This window comes from Muntiacus reevesi, chromosome 3 (genome assembly GCF_963930625.1).
Source record: "Muntiacus reevesi chromosome 3, mMunRee1.1, whole genome shotgun sequence".
Lineage (NCBI taxonomy): Eukaryota > Metazoa > Chordata > Mammalia > Artiodactyla > Cervidae > Muntiacus > Muntiacus reevesi.
In genome coordinates this window covers 99,446,284-99,467,525 of record NC_089251.1, presented here as the reverse complement: position 1 = coordinate 99,467,525, position 21,242 = coordinate 99,446,284, and the positions used below count along the sequence as shown (strand labels likewise).

At 45.0% G+C, this 21,242-nt stretch overlaps 1 protein-coding gene across 2 annotated transcripts; it reads right to left on the bottom strand.

The window, feature by feature from the left end:
- Window positions 1-7,326: 7,326 nt before the first annotated feature.
- Window positions 7,327-19,157, bottom strand: ZNF514 (zinc finger protein 514). 2 transcript variants are annotated; one of them, XM_065929814.1, is made up of 5 exons: window positions 18,532-19,157; window positions 17,687-17,761; window positions 14,926-15,052; window positions 14,528-14,623; window positions 7,327-12,212 (listed from the first exon to the last, which is right to left on the bottom strand). In XM_065929814.1, exons 1-5 carry the CDS (start codon window positions 18,655-18,657, stop codon window positions 11,230-11,232), a joined length of 1,407 nt encoding a protein of 468 aa, XP_065785886.1. In that variant the 5' UTR covers window positions 18,658-19,157; the 3' UTR covers window positions 7,327-11,229. The 2 variants fall into 2 exon arrangements, with proteins under 2 accessions (XP_065785886.1, XP_065785887.1); XM_065929815.1 differs by lacking the exon at window positions 14,528-14,623.
- Window positions 19,158-21,242: the final 2,085 nt, after the last annotated feature.

Here is a 21,242-nt window from a genome sequence, read left to right as displayed (position 1 = left end):
GTTCACATTCTGTGCCAAATTAGAGAAGTCTGTCCACATCCTCTTCCCCACAACTCCTTGAATTTTCTAATCGCATTCCTTCCAAGTACCTGATCATCCAACCAAGCCGTTAGCCATGGTCCATGAAAAAGTATGGATCTATACACCTGATCAGGCAAAATGAACAACCAAGTGCGCTGCTCAAAGTTCTGTCCACTGAGAGGGTTTTCCTCCTCCTCTGTTCCTCAGCGCTTTCCCGAAGTGGAATGTGGTGCAGCTGCATCCTTTTAGGCCATGCCTACATACCTTGCAGAACCCAAGAGTTTTGTTCTTCAGGCAATGGATCGCATGGAAATTACCGTGAAGCTGTAGGTGGGGGTTGAGGGAGAAGATAGTACAGCAAGAGAACAGACCATGGTCATGGCACTCAAGAGTAGACGGCACCCAGTTCATGAGGGACAGCTCAGCTTGCTAGGGAATTCGGCCCATCGCCAAGCATGCAGGTTCTGGTTTGTTTTTTCTTTTAAAGTAATGATAGATTTATAGGGAGCTGCAGAAATAGTACAGAAAGGGCTCCTGCTCCTCGGACCCAATTGTTTCCAACGGTAGCATCTTCTACAGTCATCCCTCAGTAGTCACAGACGATGGGCTTTAGGACCTTCCATGGGTACCAAGATCCATGGGTGCTCAGGTCCCATAGTCGGCATTCTGAATTCATGGTTCCATAGCCATGGATTTAGCCAATTGCCTATCATGTTTTTGTTGTTTAGTCGCTAAGTCATGTCCCATTCTTTTGTGACCCCATGGACTGTAGCCTGCCAGGCTCCTCTGTCTATGGGATTTCCCAGGTAAGAATACTGAAGCAGGTTGTCATTTTCTTCTCCACGGGATCTTCCCGACCCAGGGATCAAACCCACATCTCCTTCTTTGGCAGGCAGATTCTTTACCACTGAGCCACCAAGGAAGCATATCATGTAGTACGACAATATCTATTGAAAAATTGTGCGTATAAGTGGACCCATGCAGTCCAAACCCATGTTGTTCAAGGGTCAACTATAATACAGTATCAAAACCCTTGTACATATTGATAAAATTCACAGAATTCATTGGATTCTATCAGTTTACATGCATCTGTGGAGGTGGGTGTGTGTGATGTGGGTGTGTGTGTAGTTCTATACAGTTTTCATCACGTGTGGATTTCGGTAACCGCCACAATCATGGTAGAACTGTCATCACAAAGATCCCTCCTGCTTTCTCTTAAGAGTCACTTTCTCCCTCTTCTGTCTTGCTCCACCATCCCTAACCCTCGGCAACCACTAATATGTTCTCCATGTTTAAAATTTTGTTATTTTGGGAATGTTATGTCAATGGAATTAGTAACATGTCCTTTGGAGACGAGTTTTTTTCACTCAGCATTATACCCTTGATGTCTTTCCAAGTTGTTAAATGCGTCAATAGTTTCTTCCTTTTGGTTTAACCATTCATCGTTATAGAATATATATATAGTTTATCTTAAGGTTTTTGCTATTTCAAACAAAGCTGCTATGAACATTCATGTACATTTTTGACATTTAAAAAATTTTGTTACAAAATATGCATAATGTGAAATTTACTATCGTAACCATTTTTAAGTGAACACATCAGAAGCATTGAGTCCATTCACACTGTTCTGTGGCCATCCCTATGATTCATCTCTAGAACTCTCTTCATCTTGAAAAACAGAACCTTTGTACCTATTAGGCAGTAATTCACCATTCCTTTTTCTCTGCAGTCTCTGGCAAGCACCATTCTATTCTTTGTCTCTATGAATTGGATTAATTGTCTCATATAAGTGGAATCATACAGTGTTTGTCCTCTTGTGACTGGTTTATTTCACTTAGCGTCATGTCCTCAAGGTTCATCCATGTGTAGCATGTGTTAGAATTTCCTTCCTTTTTTAAGGCCAGATAATATTCCACTGTGGGGCTTCTCAGGTGGCTCAGTGGGTAAAGAACCTGCATACAATGCAGGAGACGCTGGAGATACAGGTTCTATTCCTGGGTCGGGAAGATCCCCTGGAGGAGGGCACAGCAGCCCACTCCAGTATTCTTGCCTGGCGAACTCCATGGACAGAGCAGCCTGGTGGGCTACAGTCTGGGGTCACAGAGAGTCGGACAGGACTGAAACGACTGAGCAGAGCGCAGCATAATGCTCCACTCTACACTGCATTGCTTATTCACCTGCCGATGGACAGTTGAGTTGCTTCTCCCTTTTTGCTCTTGTGAATAATATTGCTGTGAACATGGGGTGTGTGTTCAGTCATGAAAATACTCGAAAATAACTTTTCTAGTCCCTGCTTTCAATGCTTAGAGGTATATACCCACCATGTGGGCTTCCTGGTGGTTCAGCGGTAAAGAATGCCTGCCAATGCAGGAGACATGGGTTTGACCCCTGGTGAGGGATCCCACATGCCACAACTAAGACCCCGCACAGCCAAATAAATAAATAATTTTAAAATGAACTACAAGCTAAAGAGCTTGAGTCGCTCCTGTTGCCTAGAGAAGTAGCTCTTATAACGGCCTCAGTTCACGTGAAAAAGATAATATGGAAGTGAAAGGAAATGCTCTACAGATCATGATGTCAAACAAACTGCCTTAACCTAGGTGAGACTCCTAACTGAACCCTCAAAGGGTTAATCTCTGGAGGAATTCAGAGAGACCACTATGAAATATCAGCATTTATCCTCTGATTCTGAAAAAGAAGAATGTTTTTTAAAAAATGTAACCTTCACTCATGGGCTTCCCAGATGGCACAATGGGAAAGAATCCACCTGCCAATGCAGAGACAAGGGAGATGCGGGTTCGATCCCTGGATCGGGAGGATGCCCTGGAAGAGGAAATGGAAGCCCACTCCAGTTTTCTTGCCTGGAGAATTTCATGGACAGAGGAGCCTGGTGGGCTACACTCCGTGGAATTGAGAAAGAGTCAAACAGGACTGAGTGCGCAGGCAACTTTCACTCAGGTCGTTACTGGCGCTCCCAAGATGACCACTAGGTGGCGCCAGATGATTTCAGATGGATATCAGCTCAAAAAAAATTTTCCCCCTTAAAACTATCCTTCATGATACAGACAAATTGGTTACTATATTAAATTGATGTTGATAAATAAACTTTAAAAAACAAACTTTTAACAAGTTATTTTTAGGTCATGTGTCACCTGTAAACATAATCTTTGAAGAACTAAATGTGGACCATGGCCAGCAACCAAGGCCTCAAAGATCCCTGGACACCTTCAAATGGATTTTATCCAGCTTCTACCTTTCATGAAATTCGAATGTGTTTTACTTCTTCTTCTTCTTTTTTTTTTTTTTTTTTTTTTTTGGTTACACCTCAGTTTTATTTGGCAAGCAAAGGAAAATACATCCCCAAGGCGTGAGGGCGGGCCAACCCAAAAGAAGCACGGCTCAATTTTGGCTCCTCTTTTTCTGTTTTTTCTTCTTCCCCTGAGCCTGCCCTACGTAAATTGGGCTAGCCTGGAGGGCTGTTTGCTTCACCTGAAGTTCTCACTTGGTCCTTGGACCTTCCTTTGTTCTACTTTCACGGGCTTTTTCCTTTCTTTGTCTTCAAACCACTGCTATTTTGGACTCCTTTTTCCTATTCTAACTACCTAACATTCCCCGCTCCAGAGAGGGGAGGCCCAATTCTTTGAGAGTAGTGGTGTTGAGGTCTCTCTGACTACTTCCTGCTGAACTGGGACAGCGAGGGGCATTGGGCCTCCCCCTCTTGCAAATCTCAAGCCTCAGAGTCTTTATAGCGCTGTTCATCTAAGGGTGAGGGGCATTTTCCATGGTCGACTGTAGTTTGATATATTCTTGTTGAACTGGCACTGCATGTTGTAGCTTGTTGACCTGGGCAGAGACAAAACAAGTTAGACAATTGATAATACATGGGGCAATCATAAGCAGCATCAATATGGTGATAACAGGGATTAGTACGGGCATTAGCCAATGCCAAATTCCCCATTGCCAGGAGAAGGATTCTCCAAAGAGAGACTGTAGCCACCCCAAGATCTCTCCAGCTCGTTCTTTGAGATCCTGTAGATCTGTATGTTTTCTTGAGATTGTGAGACTTGCTTTAACTTAGCTGGAGGTATATACCTAGAAACAACGCGTCTTATTCAAGATGGATCAAGTCCCTCCTTGCTCAAGGATCAGCTCTATCTCCTGTCTGTTTTGGGGTACAACCCCTGCCAAGCTGTGTTGACTCTTTAGAGCTATCCTGAGAAATCCTATCCCAAGAAACTTGACTTTGGGGGTGTTCATTAGAATGGCACTCATTTGTAGTCCTGAATAGGTATCTGAGACCTCCCAGGGGCTCACAGGTGTATCGAGTGTCCTCTTCTGTTTTCTTCCATGGCTTGACTCATGAGTAGTGAATCCAGGAGTTGTGTCCTGGTATCTTGACTGCTGTGGAGTAGAAAGTATTACAGGATAGGGGCCCTTGCATGTTGGCTGGAGTTGAACCTTTGGGGACCCATCTTTCCAGACTTTAATTAGGACTTGAGTCCCTGAAGCATATAGTGGTGGCTCTTTAGCATCTTTTGGGTCCTGGTTGACACTACAAGCATATATCTTGTTGGAATTGCCCAATGGCTATGGTATAAGAGTGGAGGATCTGAACTGTTATGCCCAATGTCCGAATCCCCGAGCAGGAAGAGAGAAGGCTTCCAAGACAATGCAACTCGCAAAAAAGGGAAGTTTATTACTGACTCGAGCCAGGGCCTTCTGCCCCACCCATCACAGTGGTGCAGGGTCAGAAAAAGCCCTGAGCCCAAGCTGTTACACAAATTTATAAGATATGCATAAGCAATTAGTAGCTGGCTTAAGCGGATTGGTTACATGTTTGCAAAGCAATTCTATTGGTACAGACTTTCGCGGGCTTTTTCAAACCTGGGCGTTCGCGGGCTTTTTTAGCTCTCCCTTTGTTTCTTACTGGGCGCATATTGATTGGCTGGCTCCAGGTTACCTGATGGGGGTAGGGAATCTTACCATTTCGGGGAAAGCTAAAACTTAGGTCCAAGCTGCCTGTCATGGTATTAACCCTGGCAGCCTCACATGAACCTCTGGATCTAGGAAAAGGTCATTGACATAAACAAAAGGCCTCCCATATGGCATCTCATAAGGACTAAGACCAATCTGTTCCTTAGGGGCAGTACGGGTATGAAGGAGAGCTATTGGTAAAGCCTCCTTCCATCCCAGGGAGGTCTCCTGGGTTATCGTTTTTATTGCTGATTTTAAGAATTGGTTGGCTCTTCCTACTTTTCCTGAAGACTGAGACCTTCAGGCACAGTGGGGATAAGAAGTAATGCCCAATGCTTTAGAGACCCCTCGGAGGACCTTAGAAGTAAGTGATGTCCCATTGTCACTTTGTAATGACCTGGGAAGACCAAATCTCAGAATGATTTCATGGAGCAGTTTTTTTTTTACCACCTCCTCAGCCTCTCAGTCCGAGTGGGAAAGCCTTCAATCCATCCTGTGAATGTATCTATCATGACTAATAGGTATTTATACCCTTGAGAAACTGGCATCTGGGTGAAGTCCATCTGCCAGTCCTCTCCTGGGTAGGTCCCACGAGTGTTTTACTTCTTAATGTCCGTTTGAATGATGGACTGAAGCATCTAATTGCCATGAAAAGCTGTGTTGCTGCTGCTGCTGCTGCTGCATGACTTCAGTCATGTCCAACTCTGTGTGACCGCATAGATGGCAGCCCACCAGGCTTCCCCGTCCCTGGGATTCTCCAGGCAAGAACACTGGAATGGGTTGCTATTTCCTTCTCCAAAATGAAAAAGCTATAGTCCTTCCTAAAAGCAGCTTGATTTTGTGTTTCCAACCTAGGACATCCCATTTTTTATATTGAGTGGTCAAGGCACACACTTTACAGAAATCAGTGACATTATTAACATTACCAAAAATCTCAGAACCCTTTAGCTCCCTGACCAAGGGTACTCTCATAAGCACCTTGTGGGTATATGGTTCACTCCCTTGGGAATACATCAGTTGTCTAAGAAATGAACAGTTATTTGGAGATTTTACTTCCAATACTAACTCATGCAGACATGGCAAAATATTACAGGGGATTCATGTGTACCAGTCCTGTTATCAATAGGTTAAGGACAGCTTCCCACAGCCTCTTCCTAAATAGCCTCTTTGTGATCCTCAACCATGAGATTTTTGTGTAAGACAGCAGAGAAAAACTGCTCTTGAGCATTACTGTATAGAACCTTATCAGATATTGTTAACTAATGCAGCAGTGAAACTCCAGGATGTCAATTCTTCCATACATATTTTACAACTAAAGAAGAGTCTCAGAATTGACACAACTGGAAACCTATTCCAGCAGAGGACTTCAAACTGAGGATTTTCCAAGATGCTGTAAAGCAGCTGGTCTCTAGACCAGCTGACCGAAGACGTTCGGAATAAATTGATAACTTCAGATAAGGGATAGCTTATGCCCCAGATGTCAGACCGAGACCTGTGGCAAAGCCCTGTTTTGCCTACCACGATACTGTAAATCAACTGTACTTCAAAACAAACAAACAAACAAGAACCCAAAAAAGTCCTATTTTATTTTTCATCTGCTTGGCCATAGTTATTCTTCTCATTTCTATTGATCCCTAGTTGTCATCCATCCATAATGATCTGTTTTCTCTTTCCTTTCCTCTTTGTTAGGTCAGAGCATAGTCATTCTAACACCATTTTTCATGCTTATATCATGCCCACACGCTCAGTTATGTCTGACTCTTTGCAACTCCATGGATGACTCCTCTGTCCATAGGGTTCTCTGGGCAAGAATACTGGAGTGGGGTGCCATTTCCTCCTCCAGGAGATCTTCCCATTCTTAGATTATCCTAAATAGTTGCCACTGCTCTAAATCTTACCAACTTCTGGGTATGCCATCCATTGGCAGATCACCATGATAAATATATATGAACAATCTAGTCTCACCAAATGACACTATGGAGAATTAAAGCCAGTGGCTCTTCCACTATCATCTATGGGACAAATAATCTTAAACAAACCGACCTGTGACTTTCCTAGTGTCCCTCTCTCCCAGTCCTGAGGGGGACTATATCCTTAACCTGTGGAGTTTAGCTCAACACTGGGTAGTTGGAATGAGAATTTATAAATAAAATTGCAATAAATTTTCATGGACAAATCCAACAAGCCACCCACAGAACGCAGAACAATGCTAACCTATACTTGAATTTGAAAAATAATTACAGGAAACAATATTGTATTTTTTTAAACAAAATATTTAATTGGTAGTTTTCTAGAAGGAAAGATTTTTATCTAGTACAAAACTTTGTAGTCAGAGTACCGAGAAAACGTGGGCAATACAAGTTGTTTTTCAAGTTATAGTAAGCATCTCGGAGAAGGCAATGGCAACCCACTCCAGTACTCTTGCCTGGAAAAATCCCATGGATGGCAGAGCCTGGTAGGCTGCAGTCCATGAGGTCACGAAGAGTCAGACACGACTGAGCGACTTCACTTTCACTCCTCACTTTCATTCATTGGAGAAGGAAATGGCAACCCACTCCAGTGTTCTTGCCTGGAGAATCCCAGGGACAGGGGAGCCTGGTGGGCTGGCGTCTATGGGGTTGCACAAAAGCGGACACAACTGAAGTGACTTAGCAGCAGCAGCAGCAGCAGCAAGCATCTATTGGGAGCTCAATTCTGAGAGGAAGTATGAGAAATGACCTGAAACAGCTGATACTCTGGTTCAGGAGACAAGAAAATGGCAAGATAATAAACAAACAATGATTTAAATAGATTAAGACAGTGATAAGAACTATTCCAAGTTGAGATATCTTTCACTTTCAAATATTATGGAGGACTTCCCTGGTAACACAGTGGATGGGAATCTGCCTGCCAGTGCAGGGGACACAGGTTTGATCCCTGGTCCAAGAAGATTCCAGTTCAGTCACTCAGTTGTGTCCAACTCTATGACCCCATGGACTGCAGCACGCCAGGCCTCCCTGTCCATCACCAACTCCCAGAGTTTACTCAAACTTATATCCATTGAGTTGGTGATGCCATCCAACCATCTCATCCTTTGTCATCCCCTTTTCCTCCCGCCTTCAATCTTTCCCGGCATCAGGATCAAATGATGTTCAGGTTCAAATGAGTCAGTTCTTCACCCAGGTAGCCAAAGTATTGTAGTTTCAGCTTCAACATCAGTCCTTCCAATGAATATTCAGGACTGATTTCCTTTAGGATTTACTGGTTGGATCTCCTTGCAGTCCAAGGAACTCTCAAGAGTCTTCTCCAACACCACAGTTCAAAAACATCAATTCTTCAGCACTCAGCTTTCTTTATAGTCCAACTCTCACATCCATACATGACTACTGGAAAAACCATAGCCTTGACTAAACAGACCTTTGTTGGCAAAGTAATGTCTCTGCTTTTTAATATGCTGTCTAGGTTGGTCATAACTTTCCTTTCAAGGAGTAAGCGTCTTTTAATTTCATGGCTGCAATCACCATCTGCAGTGATTTTGGAGCCCCCCAAAATAAAGTCTGTCACTGTTTCCCCATCTATTTGCCATGAAGTGATGGGACCAGATGCCAGGATCTTAGTTTTCTGAATGTTGAGCTTTAAGCCAACTTTTTCACTTTCCTCTTTCACTTTCATCAAGAGGCTCTTTAGTTCTTCTTCACTTTCTGCCATAAGGGTGGGATCATCTGCATATCTGAGGTTATTGATATTTTTCCCAGCAATCTTGATTCCAGCTTGTGCTTCCTCCAGCCCAGCGTTTCTCATGATGTACTCTGCATATAAGTTAAATAAGCTGGGTGACAATACACAGTCTTGACATACTCTTTTCCCTATTTGGAACCAGTCTGTTGTTCCATATCCAGTTCTAAGTGTTGCTTCCTGACCTGCATACAGATTTCTCAAGAGGCAGGTCAGGTGGCCTGGTATTCCCGTCTCTTTTCAGAATTTTTCAGTTTGTTGTGATCCACATAGTCAAAGGCTTTGGCATAGACAATAAAGCAGAAATAGATGTTTTTCTGGAACTCTTGCTTTTTCGATGATTGAAACAGGAGATGGATGACAAGGGTGAACGTCAACCTTTTAGGAATCAGTGAACTAAAATAGACTGGAATGGGTGAATTTAACTGAGATGACCATTATATCTACTACTGTGGGCAAGAATTTCTTAGAAGAAATGGAGTACCCATCATAGTCAACAAAAGAGTGTGAAATGCAGTACTTGGATGCATTCTCAAAAGTGACAGAAAGATCTCTGTTCATTTCCAAGGCAAACTATTCAATATCATGGTAATCCAAGTCTATGCCCCAACCAGTAATGAGGAAGAAGCTGAAGTTGAATGGTTCTATGAAGACCTACAAGACCTTCTATAACTAACACCCAAAAAAGATGTCCTTTTCATTATACACCCAAAAAGGATGTTCTTTTCATTATAGGGGACTGGAATGAGAAGATTCCACATGCCAACTAAGCCCGTGCGCCACAACTACTAAGCCCATGCTCTAGAGTCAACAACTACTGAGCCCAAGCGCTGCAACTACTGAAGCATGCATGCTCTAAGGTTTGAGAGCCACAACTAATGAGCCCCTGTGCTGCAACTACTAAAGCCTACATGCCCTAGGACCCTCATAGCGCAACTACTGAGCCTTCATGCTACAACTACTGAAGCCCATACCCCTAGACCCTATGCTCCACAATAAGAAGCCACCACAATGTGAAGTCTGTGCATCGCAACTAGAGAGTAGCCCCCACTCTCTAGAACTAGAGAAAGCCTGTGTGCAGCAGTGAAGATCCAGAACAATCAGAAATCAGTAATTAAAGATAATACTAATGGAAAAACAGATGCTTTTACAATTGCAAATGAGTAAGAGAATTCTCATTAGTATTCAAGAGAATTCTTCCATGATGAAAGGACATTTGAATAGGGTTCTGACTGATCACCAGGCTTTAGACAGTGGCATTCCAGGCTGGTGGAACAGCTTAGGCTGAACAGCCTCGGCTGGGAAGTGTGGACACATGTTTGAGGTGTGGCAAGCAAGCTACTTTGTCTGAAATGGAGCTTCTTGTCAGGAACAGCAGGAGGTTAGGGCAGACTGACGAGGGCATTGAATGTCAAACTGAGAGGTGAGCCTTTATCCTATAGGCAAAACAGAGGCTTTGGGGGCAGAGCGGGGCAGCAGGATAGATGCCCACTGATGAGAATGATTAACATGGCCAGAGATACACAAGAGAAAGGGACTATGTAAGGCAAAAAGCAGCTACAAAGTTGCAGGCACCCCGGCATATAGAGTGACCTGAATGGGGGTTAGAGGAGGACACTGGGGGAAAGGGTATATATATATACATGGGGCTTCCCTGGTGGCTCAGTTGGTAGAGAATCCGCCTGCAGTGCAGGAGACCTGGGTTCAGTCCCTGGGTTGGGAAGATCCCCTGAAGAAGGGAAAGGCTTACCCACTCCAGTATTCTGGCCTGGAGAATTCCATGGACTGTATAGTCCATGGGGTCACAAAGAGTCAGACACGACTGAGCGACTTTCACTTCACTTTGCCCTTTGAAAGAAAACTTAAGCTGTTACTAATGTAAAATATGTATGAGTTATCTGGAGTTGTTTTGGGGATTTTTGTTTGCTTTTGAAACAATATGTAACTGAAGGCTGTGCTATACACATTACACTGATGAGGCTTCTCCCAAGTATACATTCTCCCATGTACGGAGACTTCCCTGGTGGTCCAGTGGTAAAGACTTCACCTTCCAAAGCAGGGGGTGTGGGTTCGATCCCTGGTCAGGGAGTTAAGATCCCACATGCCTCATGGCCAGAAAACCAAAACATAAAACAGAAACAATATTGTAACAAGTTCGATAAAGACTTTAAAAATGGTTCATATTTTTAAAAAAATCTTAAAAATAATAAACTGTCTGATGTTGAATGTGTGACCCACTAACTAAAGCCTTTCCAAATCCATTATATTCACATAGTTTCTTACTGGTTTGAATTCTCTTGTGTTTGATAAGGGAGGCGGTATGATGAAAGCCCACCTCCTCTTAACAGAGCTTCAGTTTGGTGTGTCCTGTCTGATGTTGAGCAAAATGTGTCCTCTGACCAAAGGCCTTCCCACATTCATTGCACTCCTAGGATCTCTTTCTAATATGTAATTCAGCATATCCTCTGAGGTTTAGTGGTGTATGTTTTCCAGCTGAAAGCCTTCCTGCATTGGCTGAATTCATAGCGTTTTTTCCCCAGTATGACTTTTCTGATGTTTAATAAGGGAGGCAGTGTGAGCAAAGGCTCTTCCACACTCATTACATTTGTAGGGTTTCTCTCCAGTATGGTGTCTATAATGCTGAGTGAGAGAGGAACTCTGGCTGAAGGCTCTCCCGCACCTATTACATTTGTAGGGTTTCTCTCCTGTATGAAATCTGTAGTGTACAATGAGAGAGGAACTCTGGCTGAAGGTTCTCCCACATTCCCTGCATTCATAGGGCTTTTCTCCAGTGTGAGTTCTCTGATGTTTAATAAGGGATGAAGTATGACCAAAGGCCCTTCCACATTCATTACATTTGTAGGGTTTCTCTCCTGTATGAAATCTGTAATGTAGAACAAGAGAGGAACTCTGGCTGAAGGCTCTTCCACATTCACTGCATTCATAGGGCTTCTCTCCAGTATGAGTTCTCTGATGTTTAATAAGGGATGAAATATGACCAAAGGTTCTTCCACATTCACTGCACTCATAGGGCTTTTCTCCAGTGTGACATCTCTGATGGTGCCGAAGTTCTGACTGGAAATGGAACAACTTCCCACATTCATTGCATTTGCAAGATTTCTTCCCTGGTTGAGTTCTCCGAGAGTTACTTCTTCCTGAAGTCTGTCTGAATGCTGTATCACATTTATAGTATCCTTCTCCTGTGGGAACACAGTGTTGGTTAATAGGGACTGATCTTAAGCCTGAACCGGTCCCAAATTCACTCCATTCATGACCTCTCTTAAGGGTGGGAGATTTGTGAGTGAGTGACGTTTCTTTCAGATATCTCTCCTGTTTTTTTGGATGCATCTCTACCTGGTCATCCCAACCACAGGTTACTTTCAGTTTGGAGGACCTGAGTTCATCTCTAATGTGCTTCTCCTCTGATGCTCTCTGCAATAATTCTTCTTTGGAAAGTCCTTGACTTAGCATAGCTTCCTTGGCTTGAGGCCTTCTCTCCCAGTCTGGAAAAAACAAAAAAGACAGGCTGGTATTACCTGTTCTATGTGCCAAGAGGAAGTAAAGTCCTATGATAGATAATTAGCCTTTAAAATAATACCTAAAAGAGGTGTACAGTCTCTTCCAAGAATGGTGTGTATCTGAAGAATATTTTGGAAGTGCCAAGAATAAGATAAGCAGATAACTAGAGATTAGAAAAACCTGAGAGAACAGTGTTGGGGCTCCAGTACAGAAGGTAAGGGCTTCCCTGGTGGCTCAGTGGTAAAGAATCAGCCTGAAGTGAAGGAGATGCAGGTTCAATCCCTGGGCAGGAAGGTTCTCTGGAGAAGGAAATGGCAACTCACTCCAATATTCTTGCCTGGGAAATCCCATGGACAGAGAGGAGCCTTGAGGGCTATAGTCCATGGGGTTGCAGTCGGACATGACTTAGCTACTGAACAACAGTAACACAAGGTAAATCCAAAGACTGTAAAGATGAGAGGAGGATAGGAAGATCCCCTCCACAAAATCTTCCCTCAACACCTCGTTCCACACCACACATTATTTTGTATTTTGTACATATTATAATATACATACTGTATACATTTAACATCTATTATTGCATGTAACTGTGACAGCAGAATAATTATCCCCCAAAGATGTCCAAGTCCATCTGAACATATTTATATATTCAAATCCCAGGAACACATAAACATGTTACTTTACATGGCAGAAGAGAGTTTGCAGATATGATTAAGGGCACAGACCCTGAGGCTGGGAGATTATCATGAGTCATTTAGGTGGGCCCAGTCTAATCACATGAGTTCTCAAAATCAGAGACCAGTTCCTGGCTGAGTCAGAGCAATGTGGTGTGAGAAAGACTTAACCCATCACTCCTGGCTCTGAAGATGGAGGAAGGGCCCCATGGGCCAAGGAATGTAGCAGTCTTTAGAAGCTGGGAATGCTCCTCAGTTTATAGCCAACAAGAAAACAAGAAACTTGGTCTGATCATTGTCAGGAATTGGTTCTGCCAACAACACAGATGAACAGGAAACAGACTGTCCCCTAGACACTCCAGAAAGGAACTCAGCCATGCTGATATCTTGGTTTTAACAGTGTGAGACCCATACTTGATTCTGAGTTTTGAACTCTGAGATAATAAACTTGTGTTGATTAAAGCCACTAAGTTTGTGACAATTTGTTTCAGCAACAATAGAAAGCTAATGTGATAATAGTGACCCTTCTGAAGAGAGAAATGACTGTCAATGCCTAAGCAGGGCTCCCACAGGCCGGATTTTGAGCCAGTAGGTCTTGTGGGGATCCTGAGGATCTGAATGTTTAACAAGCTCCTGTAGAGATTCTGAAACACACCGTATTTGTAGAACACTATAAACAGACAGATACTGATGATGAGACTAGATCCAGATGTCAGACCCTTGCCCTCATTCTGGAAGGAAACACGATCAAGAGAGTACCAATACAGAGATCAGCATCTTCCCTGTCTGTCCTCTTTTGGAGTCTTGACGCCCAGCCTGCGCTCTCAGGATTTGAGCCCTGCTTTGGGGAGCTTCAGCTCTGGCCTGAGGCTGATTCTGTTTCAGAGATGGACACGGACACAGGCTGTCATCTCCTGCAGTATGCTTGGGCTGCACATGGCAGGCAGGAGAGCTTTGTGTCCAGAATTTTGCCCCAAGGGGTGGAGCCTACCACCCCAAGGTCTCAAGTCACCTAGGAATTCAAAGAGATGCCATCAAGAGCTGGTAAGAAGTGGTCTTTGTTCTTAGAACCACCTCTGTTGTAGTTCAACTTAACCAAGCCTGAAGTGTCCTCACCTTGATCTTCCTGATGTCATCTGTGAGGATGTCCTTGCCAGTAGCCCTTTAATTTCTGGGCTACTTAACTGTTCTGTTTGATCTGCTGCTAACTCTTTTATCCCTGCTGATACAGGACTTAACAACTATTGGTCCTTAGATTCCATCTAACACTGATCATGTGACATCTAGTGATGACGCATAGTCCCAAGGACCCTGAAGGGTGGGTAGAGGTGGGCAGATGTTTATTTGTTATCCACATTACTCGCAAGAAACAAACAAAGGTAAGATAAACACTAGAGAAGAAAATGAACATCTTTTCATACCAGAAAACATTACGGAAGCCTACAAGTATTCAAAATACTGGAGTGGAGGGCTCTTGGCAAGTGACTTCACCTTCTCAAAGAAAAGGGTTCCTGGCAAGTGACCGCACCTTCTCAAAGAAGAGGCCCCTGACCAAGGGTTTAAAGGAACTTTCCAGTCACAGTTGGCCCTTATGATGTGTACTGTTGTTTTGGCCTGACTCTCACCTGAGTGGACACCTGTTGAGATTTCTCTCTCTAAAATACAGGGCTCTTCCCCTTCCTCCAACTGGCAGATCATATATGGTTTGGACACTGGAAACCCTGGTGGTAGAGAAGGAAAAGAATCATGGTATGGGTATAGAAGAGGCCAAGGCTTGTGGACAGCCTGCAACTAAGCATGGTGAAGTCATGAAGCTTCTTACTCTGATCTTGCATACAGCAGGACTTTACTAGGAACAAGGAGAAATACTGAATCTCCTGCCCCCCAGGAGAAAATAAATGTCTAATTCTGGAATTTCAGGGCAAAAGTCAGCCACCAGGCCCAGACACCCCTAGCTTTTAACACCAAGGAACTAAAGATGGCCTGATGGGCAGGCTCTGGGCCTTGGAGGAGCTGAGCTTACCCAGGGAGGCCAGGTTCTTGAAATTCTCCAGCATCACCTCCCGGTACAGGTCCTTCTGAGCAGGGTCCAACTGACCCCACTCCCACCAGGTGAATTCCACAGCCACATCCTCAAATGTCATCAGGTCCTGAAACACAGAAGACAATCTTGCACACTCGGGGAGCATACTCATGGCCCTGGGAGAAGACGAGACAGGTGTCTGAATAGAACCTTAGGGTGTACAAGAAGGGATTCCAAGAGTTCCCGGCTATCACAATGCCAGGTTTTATCTGAAAAATATTTTAAGCTGCTCCAGGGACCATGTCATCCTTACTACTCGATATCCCATGCAGTACCCACAGATCTCAACATCAAACTGCTTAGAAATATAATCAGGGCCTCAGGAGAATCAAACCTTTAGAGACACTCCACTTATGTGACAGAAATATATACAATCCATTTCCTCAGTTTTCGGAATGGCTCATAATTTAGTGACATTTAAATAGAATCAATTAAAAACAACAAACTGATAAACTCTGCATTCTGAGCGTATCATAGTGTCAACAGTCTTCTAATTAAGTATTTTTGAAACTTGTGGCCTAGGATTTCAGTGACAATTCTTACTAAGGCCAAAGAAAATCATCTGGGGCTTAGAATAACGTATCCCATAACAGCTCTGCCCGCACACAGTTCAGTGAGTGTGTCAAGTGGCCTTATACTGAATTAGTAAGTCTTTTGTGAGTCTGATTAATATAAATTATCTCCCCAAAAGCCTAATCATTTTTCAGTTCCTAAATGTGCAAGGTTAAGAGTGAGAACCCCAGATCTCAGGGCCTCACAAGGTACAACCATTCTGTGGGTCCCAGCCAGAACTATCCTGTCAGCCTCTATAACGACAATAGTCTCAATTGACTTACATTGTACAATAAGCCATAAACTATGAACTAAAAAGCAAATAAATGAAGGTAGTATAAACTCCTTTTACTTTCCCCTCAAAATGTTTAAAAGTCGAATCCCATTTAGATACTGATTCCACAGAATAACCCAAACTAATAATTTTATATTAAAGGCAATCTAAAATAATCAAATGTGGAAAACTCACTACCTTAGGGGCCCAAATGATAGATTGTACTATTTGTGCAAAATATTCATTGGCCCTCCCTACAGAATTGATTTTCCTACCCCACTGACTCAGGTGTAGTCAAGTCATTCACTTTCACATTTGGAATGTGAAGCAAGTGACATGAGCTACTTATGAGCAAAAGCTTTCACAGTCAGCTTCTACAATTGCTGCTCTGAGAATGGCAAATGATCCCAGAGTGAAGATGTGGGGCAAAACCATAGCTTGCATGTAACATGGACAAGAAACAAACCATTGTTGCTGTAAGCCTCTCAGGATTTGCTGTTGTTATCACAGCATAACTAGCCTCAACTGACTCATTAAAAAAGCTGGTACTCCAGGTGGAGTTCTGCCATAATAAAATAGCCTAAAATACGTGATAGTGGCTTCAGGGCCAGGCAGTAGAAAACATTGGCAAAACAGCAACCCATGTAATTTGGTGGTGAACTGTGTGGTAACACTTGATGCAATAACTTGAAAGAGGAACAACGCAAGATGAGCTGGTGCTGTGATGAGACCAGGGAAACATCAGTAGTATGAGCTGGTTGTCACTGGCTACATTTGACAAAAGTATGACACACACACACAAAAATTAGTCTAAGAGTTTGCTGATTTGCCAAATAAAAATGTAAGGCAAAGAGAAAGTGTCCAGAGGGACTTCCTTGGCTGTCCAGTGGTTAAGACTCTGGCCTTCCAATTCAGGGGAAGTGGGTTCAATCCCTGGTTGAGGAACTAAGATCCCACATGCACATGGCATAGCCAAAAACAAAAAAAAATTTTTTTTTTAATGTTTTAAAAGAAGAAGAAGAAAGTGTCCCAGAAATACCAGGACTTGCAAGGTTGGAGATTTAATGAATTCTCATTTCCAACTGGTCAAAGACAAAATATTTACAGTTTTTGCATAACAAAAGATGATTAAAACCCAGCCTAATGGCAAGGACTAAGTCATGAGTGTGATTGTCAGACCTTTTATTTAAGCCTCTTAATAATTTCAGATGGCTCCCAGTAAATCCTCTCAGTGGGACCATATCTGTCTGAGTGACTAAAAGTAAGGTTTTGCCAGAAGCTCCACAATTAAGTCTAAAGAGAGGGGCATATTTCAATAACAACTGTGGGAAAACCTATTGATATACGGAGCTAATGGAAGCAAACACACAAAAAGCTGGTCAGGTGTTTGAGAGTCACACTTAAGGTGCAAGACTTGAAACAATCCTTGGGCCTCAAACTACTCAGGATAAAAAAGCTGCTTAGCCCTCAAAAAAAGCTTATTCTCCAGTATCATCTTCATATGCGACCAAGGGAGATACTGCAAAATGAAGGAACTTCTGGAGGGCAGAGCCAAGAGCCAAGGAGAACACTGGACTGGGAGCTGCACCCGGACAGCAGAACCAGGACACATAAAAGACACCCCCAGTCCCAAGGCCAGGGTCTTCAGTGCGTCCCCACACTAATCCAGGGAGATAACACGGGCACAGGGGCCCAGTCTCCCTGGGCAGAGGGCCCTGGGGCAAGGGACCAGCAAAAGCCTTGATGGGCTCAGCCTCCTGCAGAGCAGGAACTGGGGCCAGTTCCCTCTGGCAAACGAGGAGGCTCCATAGAAAAGGAAGCAGAACTCTCCATAGTTTAGGCATTTGAGGAAACTTAAAGAGAACCCCAACTCACCTGAGGTCTGGCTTTCAGGAATAAGCTGGCTGTTCCCTTTTCTCCTAGGCATCTCTCCGGAGGAAGAGCAGGTTCCTGAGGAGGGAGAACTAGGAAGGTAAAAGGAGCCATGAGGAAGGCTAACCCTCATGAGATTTACAGCTCCCAGACTCCCCAGGCCAGTGTGTCGCCCCCATGGTTTCCGGGGATAAGGCTGGACCTAAGGCAGCTGGGGGACAGGCCACAGGCTGCCTGTCCTCACTGCTGCGTGAGGCCCCCACTTGCCCACAGGCCACAACAAGCTGCAGGTTGTCGGAGGGTGACGACAGTCCGGCCACTCCTTTGTGGTCAATGGACCTCCAACATGCAAGTCCTATATTAGGCCTTTTGAAAATATAAACATGGAGAAGAGCTTCAAGGAACTTTAAATGTCACCTGAGGGAATAAGACAGGTTAACAAGACAAAATAAGGCCTAGGGCAAGACCACATAAAGATATGGGACTTTGCAGAAGTCACACCTCTACCCTTCTCCTTGGGAAGCAGTGCAGAGGCCAGGTCTTCCTGAGAGCTGTCCTGAGTGTTCTAAAGCGTCATTAGGTCTCTGAAGCGTCTTTTAAGAGCCCCTTTATTATAAGGCCAGGGCTTCCCAGGTGGATCAGTACTAAAGAATCCGCCCGCCAATGCAGGAGACTCGGGTTCAACCCCTGGGTCCGGAGAAAGAAATGGCAACCCACTCCAATATCCTTGCCTGGGAAATCCCAAGGACTGGCTCTGCCCGACAGTGCGACGCCCTGCCCCCACCCCATGGTTCCCCTTCTCCTCCTAGACCAGCACTAACTCCCCAGGAGAGCACCGAGAGCCAAACCTGAAGCTCTGGAGTCCATAGCTGGGCTAGTTCTTTCACTAGGTCCAAATCTCTGTCATTCGGCGGCGGCCCTGCGGTCCTCCCGGGACTCAGGAAGCGGGGAGCGAGCCGGATGACACCGGGCATCCCCACTTCGCGCAGCGACTCCCAGCCGACCCGCAGGACCCAGAGCAGGGCTGTCAAACCCGGATTGGCGTCCCAGCTGAGCGCAGGGCGGCTGCGGCTGTGGCTGCGGGAAGCGACGCTCTATTCCCTCTTGCACTCCCAGACGCCTCAGAAGACCGGCCGCCGCCTCCTTCTGGAGACCGAACCCTAGAACCCAGCTCCCACGGAGACCATCAGGAAATGGCCACAGCCACACCTGAGATCTCTGTGCCCCGCGCTCCTCCAGAATCGCTTCTTGAGAGCTCAAAGGGAACCGATCGGCCCTGCAACTCTGCGCCCAGCTCCAGGCCTCCTCAGCCCCTCGCAGGAGGGCAGACGGACAGACACTTCGCGCTCTTTCACTGGCTCAGGGCGCAACGCCCATGGCTGGCCTGCGCACCAGGAGTAGCGGAACCCACAAAGATCCCAGCAACACCGGTTTCCAGCCCCGCCTCCCGAGACCCGTCCCGAGCCCGCGCGAGAGGAAGGCCGGCACGCTGGGGTCCCCAGAACAAGCGTCGGAGGCGGGTCTGCGGAGGTGGGGGTGGGGGGCGTCCAACGAGCGGCGCCTGCGCACTGGCGGCTTGGGGACCTTGGGTGCTCTGCTCCGGCAATTGCAGGCTGGGCAAGTGCGCACCAGCTACCTGGACAGAGGTTTCACTCTGCCCTCCCCCCGCCAGGGGCTGGGAACCGGAAGCAACCCCCATATTGGAAGTGCCTTTAGTAACTGGGCCCAACAGCCGGGTTTGGAGCAGTTCAACAGAAGCCACTGGAGTTTAAAAAAAAAAAGAATCCTGGCCTAAACCCCGAGCCTGCCAAATAAGAATTTCTAGGAGGCTCTCCGGACATGTGAATTTCTTATAAAGTGTCCAGGAGATCCTGACAGTCTGTTCCCTACCTCTTCGTCTTTCTCCCACTGCTCCCCGCCCGCCTCCCCCCAAGTTTACGTTCGGCGAAGGGTGAACTCAAAGAGAGGACTTTGGATTCCTTCCTCCTCTAGGAGCGAGGATCATTTCAGACCTAAAAAAATAGAGAAATGATCTGGATATTAAAACGATGGTTCTCCGGAGGCACTCTTCAACCAGAGAGGAGACTTTTGAGGACTGAGAGGTTGGTGAAGGAGTCCTTGGGCCTAGAAAAGAAGATAAAGACCTCAAGGGCCCTTGCTGAACCACCTGACTTCGGGGATGACAAAACTGAACTTTAAGTCCCACCCCGATACTCCGGGCAGATTGCATCCTCCCGGGACCCCCCACCCCTGTTCATCCGCCTGACTAAATCTTCCCATATCGCTTCTGCAAAACCTCCCCTTAAATATGAAGCCTCCCTGATCCTGCACATGCTCAGCCTGGTCGTTAGGACTGTCGCCCCTCCTAGCCTGAATAATGGTAACCTGTCTCCGTTGAGGTCGGCTTCCTTTCTTCACTGCCTCGTCTCTAACTGTACCCTACAGTTGGGACAAAAAACCTATCAGGGCAAAAGGCCTTTTCTCCTTTCTTGCTCTTTTAATGTTTCACCTTTTTGCCAGCACTTCTGGTGACACAGATGGCCAAGATGGTTCAGCAAGTGCCCAGCAAGTAAGCCCTCCTACTCCAGAGCCAGAGTGAGGAAAGGGGGGAACTTTCCAGGGGCTGCCTGGGAACCATGGCTGGCACAGAAGTTTCTGTTCTCTTCTATGCTCTGGAACCAAAAAAGGTGAGGGTATGAACACATGAGAAGAGTGTCCTCTCATTGTTGGCTGACATAACCAGAAATTGAACTGCTTCAGATGCTACTGATTCTTTTCACTTTTATCCTCTAGTCTATACCTTTACTGGTCCTATACTCTCTGGCTAAGTTGCTTTTTTCTTAAAGAAAAGTAAAAAGGTAATTAATTTGGAAAACTCAGCAGTGGCCACAGGACTGGAAAAGGTCAGTTTTCATTCCAATCCCAAAGAAAGGCAATGCCAAAAATGCTCAAACTACTGCACAATTGCACTCATCTCACACACTAGTAAAGTGATGCTTTAAATTCTCCAAGCCAGGCTTCGGCCAGAGATCAAATTGCCAACATCCACTGGATCATTGAAAAAGCAAGAGAGTTCCAGAAAAACATCTATTTCTGCTTTATTGATTATGCTAAAGCCTTTGACTGTGTGGATCACAATAAACTGTGGAAAATTCTTCAAGAGATGGGAATACCAGACCACCTGACCTGCCTCTTGAGAAACCTGTATGCAGGTCAGGAAGCAACAGTTAGAACTGGACATGCAACAACAGACTGGTTCCAAATAGGGAAAGGAGTACATCAAGGCTGTATATTGTCACCCTGCTTATTTAACTTATATGCAGAGTACATCATGAGAAACTGGGCTAGAGGAAGCACAAGCTGGAATCAAGATTGCCGGGAGAAATATCAATAATCTCAGATATGCAGATGATCCCACCCTTATGGCAGAAAGTGAAGAAGAACTAAAGAGCCTCTTGGTGAAAGAGGAAAGTGAAAAAGTTGGCTTAAAGCTCAACATTCAGAAAACTAAGATCATGGCATCTGGTCCCATCACTTCATGGCAAATAGATGGGGAAAC